Consider the following 13,441-nt stretch of genomic DNA (forward strand, 5'->3'; position numbering starts at 1 on the left):
AGATTACTGCAGCGGCCGTCCATCGCCTAGAATCAGTCACCTGTATGACTGAATCATGCACGTTACTGCAGGCAGGTCTGCCTTCTTCCAGCAGTCAGCATAATGTGTCCAGAATCACTCCCTTGAGCTCTTCAATCGAAAAAGTCCCCTGTCCCCACTTGACTGCCACAGCGTTCCACTACTGTCTGCTTTCCAATCGTCTAGAGGCTGACTCTCACCAAAAATACATCGTTCTTACGCTCAACAGACATCATTCGATTCAGCTTGACCCCTTCATGGAGTAAACTAATGTATTACAAAAATATTTAAGTAAAGAAATTGTTGTGTACATAGTTCTGCGTAGTCAGCGCGTACACAACTTTCCCACTAGAGCCCGCCCCGCTAAGCACAACAGCGCAGGCGCAGCGCTCGTCCGTCTCCGCACTACGAGATGGCGCTGCCTTAGAGACGGACCAAATTCTGCTTCCGCCGATCCGCGTATTAATATGTAACGCAGCCAATGAGATTGTTGCTAACGTAGAACCTTTTCTCCTCGCGGATCACAATCGTGCAGTGATACCTGAACGCGCGAGGTATTATAACAAGTGTACAGACCTCCAATTAGTCAGTCTGTATTTGTCAGCATTAGTCTGTACCAGTCAGCATTAGTCTGTACCAGTCTGCATTTGTCTGTGCCAGTCTATAGTCAAATTTCAGTCTGCGCCTAATAAGATTACCATATTCCTGTGCAAAGCCATGAAGAGAAATGAATAGACACTTTGTCAAGTATCAGAGATATGTGAGAATAAGATTAACGTACCAAGACCAAAGGAACTTCAGATTGTCAATTGTAAACAGCATCCAGAATCAAGTTACATAATGTCTATGCTTTTTATTATTTTAATAAATGTGTGTGAAAATTAATCAAGTTCTGTTTAAAGTTGGTCACCGTCAATCTGCTACTCTAAGCGTGCAAGTAGCATTTCTATCGTCTGACCTAATGGCAGAAGATAAACACGCCACGATAAGACCACGAGACATATTGCTGACACTCGCCTACTTCGTTAGAGCGACAAGTCAAATAATCTGATGGTGTGTGTACCAAAGGTCTTACAGTACGCACACCACAGAAATGTTATAAACATACAGTCACACTCATCTCATTTGCAATAAATGCAAACAAAGGTTTGTTCATAAAAGAATAAGCTAGTATTGTTGTGCACGGGCACTCACAGTAAATAACTAGATATTTTCATTAAATACTATTTAAACAATTATTTAGACCTTCTTGACAGAAGCGTCTTTTTGTTCTCTTTTCGATTGTGGTGTCCACTAACACATGCTATTGACCACTTTTAAGTTAGCACAGTTTTTTAATAGTACTTGCGATCTACATTCAAATAAAGTTACTGGCAAAATAGTAAACTGTTCATTAAATAACTACGCAAGTATAACAATATGTGAGGTTGATTGGCGACTCCATGGAGTGTTCTGTGCACCACGACTAAATAGTGGATAGAATTGGAAGGAAAATCAGCACTGGTCGTTTTTTTTGTTTTATTATCCGCAAAAAACAAAAAAATACGACCAATGCTGATTCTCCTTCCAATGCTAATATGTGAGGTATTCACACTGAATTCTTTTGCTGGTAAGTGTGGAGAATACCGTTTTCTGACAAACATTTGCGTAATAAATAATATATAGAAGATGTTTTAAGTCAATAAATAAAGTAGATACAGACGGGTGGCGTTCTGGGATGATAGCTATCGTGCAATGCTATCACATATGTGGAAATTGCACGATGCATTTAAAAGATGTTGATTCAGAGGTTCATCGTGAAAAGGTTTAAGTTCAAATGTGTATGAAATCTTACGGGACTTAACTGCTAAGATCATCAGACCCTAAGCTTACACACTACTTAACCGAAATTATCCTAGGGACAAACACACACACCCATGCCCGAGGGAGGACACGAACTTCCGCCGGGACCAGAATGTTTATACGCTGTGGAATATTAACTTCTGCAGTTTCAAAGGCACTGAAATACTGTTGTGTCACTGGATGCGCCTCATTTTTCTGCGATCGCAGATGTATTCAGATTTGCTTTAATACCTGACTGTGGATCATTATAGATTCTTAAAGAGTTGGAAGAAGCCTTCTTTCAGCTTGCCTGATACCCTGCCATTTCTTGGAGCGTTGTCTGTCCACTTAAGCAACCCCCGTCATCAAAATTCCCCGAACTGGGATTCACCCATTCCTGGCGACGCTCTTGCCTTTGTACCTGGACTTACCGGTTCCCGTGACCTAGCCGGACCTGCAAGAGCGCACCCGGAGGCCTGCGCCCGCTAGCGTGCAGCCGTATCATATGTCCATCTTGCCTCGTACCTATAATGGGCGCCCAGTTACCTCGCCTAACTACATGTGACATTACAGCCGTTTCGTTGTTTCGCCGCTCTTCAAGCGCTCTCCGTAGATACTCGCCACAGCAGTGCGCCAACAGCCAATCAGCTCCACCTTTTCCGAGATGTTCGTTCCTCGGTGCCATGCCACGACAGTCGCCCAAAGTCGCTTATGTCATGAATTTTCCCCGCCTGCGTCCCCCATCGTCGCTGGGATGAGTCCCCAGGTCACAAACGCTTCTTCTTAATAAGCTCAACGTGAATATTTTTCACTCCACAATGTAGTGTCGACTGATTTGAAACCTCGTGGCATATTAAAACTGCCTACCGGAGTGGGACAGCAACTTGGGGCAGCCTTTTGCGTGCAAGCGCTCTAATGACGGAGCTATTATGGCATTACTCAGGATCTGCCCTCATACCTTTACTTCCGCCATTACCTCATCTACCTTCTAAACTTCCCACAAGTTCTCCCTCTTCCTTGGCGGACTGTAATTCCTGGAAGAAAGGATATTACGGAGATGTGTCTTAATTAGAGCCTTGTGGATTGTTTTTCAGAATGTATTTTCATCCTGCAGCAGAGTATGCGCTCATTCGACAGATTAAAGATTAAACTGCAGATTAAAACTGCATGCCGAGGCATGAGATAAGGAACTGGCGAAATAAAAGATGTGAGGTGAGGTCGCGAGTTTGCTTGGACAGTGCAGGTAGTAGAGCACTTACCCGCGAATGGCAAGGGCCTCAAGATCGAGTCCTGTTCGGGCACTCAGTCTGAACCTTCCAGGAAGTTCCAGGTTCAGCTTATTTGTTCAAAGGGGCAGTAGTTTACCCCAAGAAATTCCCTGTTTATTCAGGTGATGGTCGCTTCTTCTGAACTTGTGGTGCTCTTGTCGTCTCGTGCCAATTTTTATTTACCACTAGCTGATCTGTTTGTGGACCTCCTCCTTGTTCAGTAGGGCCATTGGCTGCTTAAAGCAGTCGGTGTCTTCGATGCGCTGACCCAGGCGTCGGGCGAAAGACTTTCGTCACTGACGCGGCTTACAAGATGATTTTGCAGCGCACATCCTTGAATCGTGGGAGCAGTTGTCTTTCCCCTGCAGTTTCTTGGTGGTAGCTGGCTGGAATTGACCGACTTGAGCAATTCTAGCGGGACAATGCGACACCCCACATGTCCAGAATTATTTATTAATTGAAAATCTCACAATATGCAAAGAGAAATTACAAATTACAAATGAACATTTATTTCAGAGCCAATTTTATAATCAAGGTTTTCCTCATTTTGCAGTTTTGAGTGCGGTATCTCTCACAATATTTCTTACACAAATCTCAAACACAGTCTTCATTCGACTGCTGAAATCTCTTGTTTTGGCATAGTTTATGGCGAAATCCATCCGTGGCGTAACGCGTTACTACCTCAGGTTACCTTCCATTCAGAAGGCTGTTGCACGCAGCGAGTGTTATATTGACCTGTCAATAATAGATTTCAGCTATCAGTCTTCCTTTTTAAATTTTATTGGCAGATCTAGATTTCAGCTAGAAACTAGCCTTCTCAATGCACTATCATTTTTGATCAATGCATGTAATGCCTGTTGGTCGGGCTTCATCCACAGTTCATTGAATTGAATATTCAATGAATTACATTCATTGATCAAAAATGATAGTGCATTGAGAATGGCTAGTTTCTAGCTGAAATCTAGATCTGCCAATAAAATTTAAAAAGGACGATTGACAGCTGAAATCTATTATTTACAAGCGTTACTACATGTCGTAGCTTGTAGTTTGCTTGTTTCCATTCGTCCGTCATTATGGCGTCTGTTGCGTAGAAATCGGACCAGATGGCTCTGCACTTCTCGGTGAGGGTTTGACGTGTGTGTGTTAACGAGCGTTTCGCTCTCATTTAAGTATATGGCCGAAAGAGGCAGCCTTCAGGAATTGTGAAACGAACCCTGTCTTCCAGGACCGCGTGCCACAAAGGGCGCAGTTTCACAACGAGATGCGGAAACTCACAGCCGTCTATTACCTATTAAGGCCTAAGCGCTGTAGCGTGCGAGTGAGACAGATGAGAACCTATGTAAAAAAAAATGGTTCAAATGGCTCTGAGCACTATGGGACTTAACTTCTAAGGTCATCAGTCCCCTAGAACTTAGAACTACTTAAACCTAACTAACCTAAGGACATTACACACATCCATGCCCGAGGCAGGATTCGAACCTGCGACCGTATCAGTCGCGTGATTCCAGGCTGTAGCGCCTAGAACCGCTCGGCCACCCCGTCCGGCAGAACCTACGTCAAAGAAAACCCTGCAGAAGGCTTTTGTGGCCGAGGAGACGTAGGAGTGTTAAATATGGCGGACGTAAGATCGGCTGTAAAGGGAAACATTTGCGAAAACTATTTAATTGTGTAGTAGTGCAGGGAATCAAGTCACAGTACTTTTAATCTTCCATCCTCCATAAATTTTCATGGTAATCCCAATAAACCTTGAATATTGAGCATATCTATAATAGTTTAGGATTAAAGTGAAATTAACAAGTTTTGTAACAAAGACCTGAATGCTAAAATCTAAACGCTTTGGTTGATCTTAACAATCGACATTTCTTGTAGAAGCGCATCATTAAAATGATAAACGTTGTGAATATCAACTCTGTAACTTTATTTGTTTGAAAGTTATAGTAAATTTAAATTATCAGTATTTTCAGTTAAGCATCAGATAATCATTTCCTCCACACAAAACACATTGAATAATGACAGCATGACACCTTGTTGAATCATTAGGTAATAGAATATTTGTTGCAAAATTTAGTGCATAATAGTTACTTTTGTTCTTTATTTATTTATCAGAAAGCACATTGGCGCAAGGCTACTGGCCGTAGCATTCAAAACTAAGAAGGAAATTGTATTGGTTTTATGCAAAAGAATTTAATGTTTATTTTGCAGTGGATATCATTGTTACTTTATTTAGAACGTGAAAGTGGTCAAGCGTTGATTATTTAAATATGTCAAAATGTAAAATGATGTAGAATAAGCTGTAGCCAATCAGATGGATGGCTTCAGGAAAGGGAACTGCCCTAGTCAGTCGAGTGAGTATGTTCGGCGCGCGGGAAACGCGGCCGGGGACGGGCAGAGGGGGACACTGCTAGTGCAGACGCGAAACGGGACAGTTCGGCTGGAGACACCAAAGGGTACAGTTAGGATGGAGACGCGAAAGCGGACAGACGGTCTTTAGGCAGCTGGGAAGTGAAACGACTCAGAAAATTTCGCGTTGTGTGGTATCGGGGGACTCAGTCTCTGAGCGGTGAGCAGCGGCGCGCCTGGATTGAACTCTTTTTAACTTTTCGTGTAAATATCGAGGTGGAGTACTGTTTATCGCGATGAGATTGTGAATAATCGAACTGTGTCAAATGGATATGTCCTCGAGTGTAACAGTAACTCTAAATACGAGCACTTTCGCTATTAGTTTGCTTATTCTATCTAAATCGCAACTGCGTGGCCTACATCATTTATGGCTGGGTTCATTTAATTCCAGATGTAATTATTACTGTTATTATATGTTGCGTTAACTTTGTATTTCTCAAACTTGCCATCAGCCAGACAATTTAACCAAAGGGTCACAAGTGTCTAATTTAGGGCGTGTAATGCGACACGTGCGTTTCAACCCCTAGACGAGTTTGAGCCAAGACATTTCGACGAAGAGAAACCGCATGTGAGCACGACCATCTGTGGGATGTTATCTCGCACGTGCTTTCTCGTAGGGCTTGGTATTTAGCAGCCAATACCACATTTTTATGTCGTCGATGAACTAGTTTTCCTTGAGTGTGCCGAATTCCCGATACCTAGAATCTTTTTCATGTAGCGGGCTTTGTCTTTTTCTATCGTTAACAGGTCGCTTATGGTGAGTTTTTCCCGTATGATGGTGATCCCATAGGTAGCTATTGGGGAAATGGCTGTGTTGATCAGTAACATTGCTGCATCCAGTGATATTTGTTGAGGCTGTTGGATGTGGTAGATGGCTTTTATTGCTGCGGCCGCTCTTTCTTTCACATGGTTACTGACGGGTGACAGGATGGTTTGCAGGGTGACTCCAAGATACTTGAATTTTGGCACTACCTCCAAGGGTTTATTGTGCAGGGTTTCCTTTCTTTCCTAAAAGCCGTTTGTTTGGTTTTGCTGTGGTTTATTTGCAATCCATTTCTTTCCGCCCACGATGTGAGCCTGTTGAGGACCCCTTGGAGCTCTTCAGCATTCTCTGAGCCTATTTTCATGTTGTCCACACAGGGAATAAGTTATGCTGACGTGTCTCTGTTTATGCCGGCCGGGGTGGCCGAGCGGTTCTATGCGCTTCAGTCTGGAACCGCTACGGTCGCAGGTTCGAATCCTGCCTCGGGCATGGATGTGTGTGATGTCCTTAGGTTAGTTAGCCTTAAGTAGTTCTAAGTCTGGGGGGCTGATGACCTCAGAGGTCCCATAGTGCTCACAGCCATTTCTTGTCTCTGATTAGTCTGTGATGTCTGCGGTCATGATGCTGAATAACGTTAGGCTAATGAGATCTCCTTGTAGGACTCCGTTTGTCTGGATTATGTTCGTGGATATTGCTATGCTGCCTGATATTTGGATATTGTTGTATCTGAGGATATTTGAGATTGTGATTGCACGTCCAGAACTGCTACAGAGTGGCTCCAGGAATACTCTTCTCAGTTGAAACACTTCCGCTGGCCACCAGACCCGCCAGACATGAACATTATTGAGCATATTTCGTACGCCTTGCAACGTGCTGTTCACAAGAGATCTCCACCCCCTCGTACTCTTACGGAGTTATGGACAGCCCTGCAGTATTCATGGTGTCAGTTCCCTCCAGCACTGCTTCAGACATTAGTCGAGTCCATGCTACGTCATGTTGTGGCACTAGTGCGTGTTCACGGGTGCCCTACACGATATTAGGCAGGTGTACCAATTTCTTTGGTTCTTCGGTGTATGACACACCAAATGAAAATAGAACTTACATCAATATGTTGGTTTACAAATAATTCATCTGCTACCAGTCACGATTTTCTTTTATTTTATTTTTAGCACGACGCGTTTCGGGAAATGATTCCCATTTTCAAGTGCATTTTTTGTTGTGTTTGTTATGCCATTTCTATCTGATGTTGTCGATGTTTGAGAGTCAGCTTTATTTCGTTGACTTTACTGCGATATATAGGAAAACATGCGATTTTTAGTTGGTTGTCGGTCTTTTTGTGAAATTAGTGGCGAAATTTAGAAGAATTTGTACTTACAATTGCGTATTTTCTTATATACCGCAGTAAAGTCAACGAAATTAAGCAGACTCGGACACATCGACATCAGATGGAAATGGCATAACAAAAAACAAAAAATGCACTTGAAAATGGGAGTCATTTCCCGAAACGCGTTGTGCAAAAACTAAAATAAAGAAAATCGTGATTGGTAGCAGATGAATTATACATAAACAAACCTATTGTTTTTGCAGTCGAAAGCTTTCAGAACAGTTAAAATAGATCAAATCAGAACTTACGTCACTTTTCTCGCATACCAAAACTAAGCTAGTAACCTTGTGGCACTACAAATCAGTTCCACAGTAAAATCCGGTACACACTTTTTCTGGGCTCGTCACTGCGTCTGACATGAGCTTCTTCCATTGCAGATCACAAGAACATGAAGTTGTTCATAACGCACGGCGGGCTGATGAGCATACAGGAGGCGATATCGGCCGGTGTGCCGCTGCTGGGGATCCCTGTTTTCGGCGACCAGAACGCCAACCTGGCCAGGGCAGAGGCCGACGGCTTCGGAATGAAACTTCGGGTCAACGAGCTGACTGAAGAGTCCTTCGGTAGGGCTCTCAACGAACTCCTGACCAACCCCAAGTAAGTAGTTCACCATTCAGCGCTGTGCGGTTACTGGTTCTGTTTATATGAATACCATTAACTAGCAGAACACTCCTTTCTCTCATCAGAATCCCAAATTGTAGGGACTGCCCATTAATAGTGGAACACACGAGTTTTCTGCTAATCAACTATTTGAAAGTACGAGGGTCACTCCAAAAGAAATGCGCACTATTTTTGTAAAAATACAGTTTTCATTCTGCATGTGTGAGAGTTTTATAGTGTGTAGATACATGCTTCCCGCTTGTTTTCAAACTTAGTTCAACCTGTTCCCGTGAGTCGCGCCGTCACAGCATGTCTTCAAGATGGATGCTACACTTGTTGTTCGTCAGAAGCAACGTGCTGTCAGAGAATTCCTGTGCTGTGAAAACGAGATAGTGGGAAACATCCACAAGAGGTTGAAAAAGGTGTATGGAGATGCTTCTGTCGATCGCAGTACAGTTAGTCGGTGGGCAAGCAGGTTACGTCATGAAAGCGGGCACGGCAATGTTGAGGATTGTCCTCGCAGCGGCAGGCCTCGTACTGCACACACTCCAGACAATGTGCAGAGAGTTAACAAATTGGTGACTGCTGACAGACGCATCACAGTGAACGAGTTGTCACACTACGTTGGGCTAAGGGAAGTAAGTGTTTACAGAATACTGAAAATGTTGGCGTTAAAAAAAGGTTTGTGCCTGGTGGGTTCCCAGGATGTTGACAATGGCTCACAAAGAAACAAGAAAAACTGTATACAGTGAACTTTTGGAACAGTACGAGAATTGTGGAGATGAATTTCTTGGAAGAATTGTGACAGGTGATGAAACATGGCTCCATCATTTTTCACCAGAGACAAAGAGGCAATCAATGGAGTGGCATAATGCAAATTCACCCAAGGAAAAAAGTTCAAAACCACACCTTCTGCTGGAAAAGTTATGGCTGCGGTGCTTTTCGATTCAGAAGGACTCTTGCTTGTGCATATCATGCCAAGTGGAACCACCATAAATTCTGACGCATATGTGGCGACACTGAAGAAACTTCAAGCTCGACTGAGTCGTGTTCGACCACATCGGCGAAAGCAGGATGTTTTGCTGTTGTACGACAATGCACGGTCACATGTCAGTCAAAAACCATGGAAGTGATCACAAAACTCGGATGGACAACACTGAAACACCCGCCTTACAGTCCTGACGTGGCTCCATGTGACTATCATCTCTTTGGGAAACTGAAAGACTCTCTTCGTGGAACAAGGTTTGATGATAACTCCCTTGTGCACGCTGCCAAACAGTGGCTCCAACAGGTTGGTCCAGAATTTTACCGTGCGGGTATACAGGCGCTGGTTCCAAAATGGCGTAAGGCAGTTGAGAGTGATGGAAATTATGTGGAGAAACGAAAATATTGTTCCTAAAGGATGTATCTACACACTGTAAAACTTTCAAACATGTTTAATAAAAGATAGATTAAAAAAAAATATTGTGCATTTCTTTTGGAGTGACCCTCTGTACAAGTAATGTTAGGCATCTCCGACCCCTTTCAGCTACAACTGAAGGTACCTTATTCTACACGCTTTTATCCTCCTGTCTTTAAACTTTCTCTACAAATCATACATGTTCTATGTCTATGTATGGTCCAAAATTGGAGTATAAATTCACGTTGATGTATATATGCACTAATGCGACGAATGAAAAATTGCATCAAAGCCTGGATTCGAACCTGGGTCTCTTGCTCACTGGGTTCCATTCACGCCTCAGCCCACTTGGTGTCACCCCCTAAACACACTACGAAGGCTCTCCAATTGTTTTGGAACAGTACCTCAGCATCGAATGAAACTAGGGATTCTGCCCGAAACCCAGGCATAGGTGCTTCAATTAAAATGCTGTTCAGTTTAGGGGTAACACCACCTGGTCTGAGGCGTGAATGGAAATTAAGACTGAGGAGGGAGCCATGGTTGGTTGGTTGGTTTGAGGGAGGGGGCCAGACAGCGAGGTCATCAGTCCCATCGGATTAGGTAAGGAAGGGGAAGGAAATCGGCCGTGTCCTTTCAAAGGAACAATCCCGGCATTTACCTGAAGTGATTTAGGGAAATCACGGAAAACATAAATCAGGATGGCCGGTTGCGGGCTTGCACCGTCATCCTCCCGAATGCGAGTCCAGTGTGCTAGCCACTGCCCCACCTCGTTCTGTTGGGAGCCATGCTATGATAGTTCCCGCAGTTGTGCAAAGCCACTGTGCCAGGACGGAGTAGTGGTTAGCGCATCTGCCTCGTGAACAGGAGACACGGGTTCGAATCCCAGCCTTGGTACAAATTAAATTTTCATTTGTCACTTCAGTCTGCATATATTTATCACCTGTGTGTGTGTGTGTGTGTGTGTGTGTGTGTGTGTGTGTGTGTGTGTGAGTGAGTGAGTGTTTTGAAAGACACATTAAAATCCACGAAAGTTGCTTGCTTGTCACATGGTGGAGGTCTGCAGCGCTAGCAACTAGTAAAGGGCCCTTTACAAGCTCAGGTTTATCTGAGCATACCGTGTTCGCAACGACTGTCTGCACATCTGGTCTGCAGTATTCATGTCGCATTTACACCTCCAACCACAACGCATCCTTCCCAGAGTCGTAAATGAATAGTCCTATACGGCAGAGTATTTTCTGACCGTATCCAAATTCATTATATTTCCTTGTAAGACAATTATTCCGTCTTATGCTAGTATTTCGGAAGTTGTGAAAAGAAAAATATCGGCACGGAGCAGGCGGACATAAGAGTGGCTTCTACAACTTGTAACGCTTTCGTATCTTAATCTTTTGAAGAAACTAAAAATTATAAGAGAGGACTATTTAAGTAGCTATGACGAGGAGACCCGTTAGGTTGTTGCAGTACGTTACAGGAATGACACTGGAATGAGAAAATCGATAAGTGCTTATGAAAGTCTTATAGTAACGTTGAGGTACATGTCAACTTGCAGCAACTATGCTGATATCAAATTTTCTGCTGTTTTTTCACCTCCATCGCTGCGCCACATCATTCTGGAAGCAGTGAAGCACTTCATCTGGTCTTCGTCCGTTTAAGCGTCGCTAGACTTGGCACAGACTGAACACAGACAGTAACACAGACAATTTTTTAGTGGGCAATTCATTCACACACGATATGTGTGTGCAAACTCTGTCTGCATACACTATGTCTCAGCAAGTATAGGGCCCTTAAGGGGGAGTTGATGAGCGCCCTTGCTTTTCTCCTGATATGGGGGAATGCAGGTATAATACCTAAATTTGCCAGAATTGTTCATTACATTAGGACAAAAATGGCCAGCAACATTAAGAAGCGTGCTGCTTTTACTTTAGTCAGGGAGCGCATTCGTTTCACACGCAGACAACTGGAATTCACTTCCAAGAAATTATTTTATTTGCATTTGGAAGTATCGGCGCTGCAGTCTGCTGCGTACTACGAAAGGATTGACAGTTCGCCCTGGGCGATACCAGACTGAGTCCATCCAAATGTCGTCAGTAGGCAATCTTCTACGTTTCTTCTCAGTCTACAATAACGGATGATGATACCCGGATGATGATACCCGTCGAGATGTTGTGATTAATCTCACAACCAAACAACTCAAAGAAGCTACGCTGGCAGTATTAGGAAAGGGATTAAATTTTACCCCTTCACCCAGGAATGCTCCCATTACTGAATTTACTTACGCGGTTGAACAAGCGGTGTCCAGATTTCCCAACGATATAGCTGATTAAGTTAGGCAAGAGGTCTCTGATACAATGCGTCGGGTGCCATACCGCGAAGTACTATCTCCTCGCTTGAAAGAGCTGCGATCCGATCCATCAGAGAAGACCAGAATTTAGTAATTCTACCAGCGGGCAAGGTCAATGCAATGGTTCTTCTTTCGCTGAACGATTATTTGAGTAAAATGGATCTTTTACTTGCAGATTCCGCATTGAAGAAGAGTTCATTATCTGACAATGTTCTAAAAATACTTCGAGCTGGTGCTGCAGCTCCACAGAGATTATACGGTTTGCCTAAGATACACAAGCAACGAAATCCTCTTCGGCCTATTGTTAGCAATTTGGGTGCTCCTACTTACAACTTGCCAAGTATTTAGTATCCATTCTCAGTCCCCATATTCGGAAAATACGAACATCATATTTCCAATTGTCTGATTTTTATCAGCGCTTGAAGTCTTTGTGTCTCAGCCGCACGGATTTGCAAGTTAGCTGTAATATTGTGTCACGTTTCACCAGAGTTCCTCTCCAAGATTCTTTGCAGTTAATCGGTGGAAAAGTGGACGAAGAAACAACTCAGCTTTGTCGCCATGTGTTGAGGTCGAGGTACTTTTTATTTAATAACAAATACTTTGAACAAACCGACGGAGTGACTATGGGGAGACCATTATCCTCTACAGTAGCCACTTTGTTTATGGAAGATTTTGAGAACACGACACTGTAGAGGGCGTTCTTAAAACCAATCTGTTTTTGGAGATACGTCGACGATACGTTTATGGTAAGGGCACCTGGGAGGGATGCTCTGGACCGTTTCATAGGTCATTTTAATTGTTTGCATCCCAATATTAAGTTTACGATGGAAGTTGAATAGGACGAAAAATTTCCGTTTCTAGATGTCTTGGTCTACAGGAGGGATGATGGGACATTAGGACACAATGTTTATCGTAAGCCTCCACATATGGACCAATATCTTCATGCATCGAGCTGTCATCCAAAGGCGTCCTTCGTACCTTGGTAAGAAGAGATTATGGTATCTCAGATGCAGATAGTTTGACACAAGAACTGGATCATCTAAAAGCTACCATCTAACAGAATGATTATACCTTTTGAAGCATATCTTCAAAAATAGAAAGAATTTTAAAGAGATTCGATATTAAAAGTGTATTCCGTTCGCCAGCTAAGACCAGAGCCCTGCTTAGCTCAGTAAAGGATGATATGGGTTTGAGGAAAAACAGTGTCTACCAAATTCCCTGTCATTGCGGGAAAGCCTATATTGGACAAACGATTCGTATCGTCAAGGATCGATGCGTGGAGAGCCATCGCCACACGTGTTTATTTCAGCCAGAGAAATCTGCGGTTGCGGAACATTGTACTGCCGAAGGACATAAAATGTTGTATGGTGAGACACAAGTGATTGCCCCTGCGTCGCATTATGGGAACTGTGTAGCGAAAAAGCTATTGAAATCCGGCGATCTGACA

General features: G+C 43.4%; 1 protein-coding gene across 1 annotated transcript in view; it reads left to right on the forward strand.

Moving 5' to 3' along the window:
• Positions 1-13,441, forward strand: part of LOC126419157 (UDP-glucosyltransferase 2-like) — a 152,103-nt gene that overhangs the window by 120,557 nt on the left and 18,105 nt on the right. The window contains exon 5 of the mRNA XM_050086281.1: positions 8,032-8,251. Within this exon, the coding sequence (XP_049942238.1) occupies positions 8,032-8,251 (220 nt within the window). The remainder of the gene's footprint in view (positions 1-8,031; positions 8,252-13,441) is intronic.

This window comes from Schistocerca serialis, chromosome 9 (assembly GCF_023864345.2).
Source record: "Schistocerca serialis cubense isolate TAMUIC-IGC-003099 chromosome 9, iqSchSeri2.2, whole genome shotgun sequence".
Taxonomy (NCBI): domain Eukaryota; kingdom Metazoa; phylum Arthropoda; class Insecta; order Orthoptera; family Acrididae; genus Schistocerca; species Schistocerca serialis.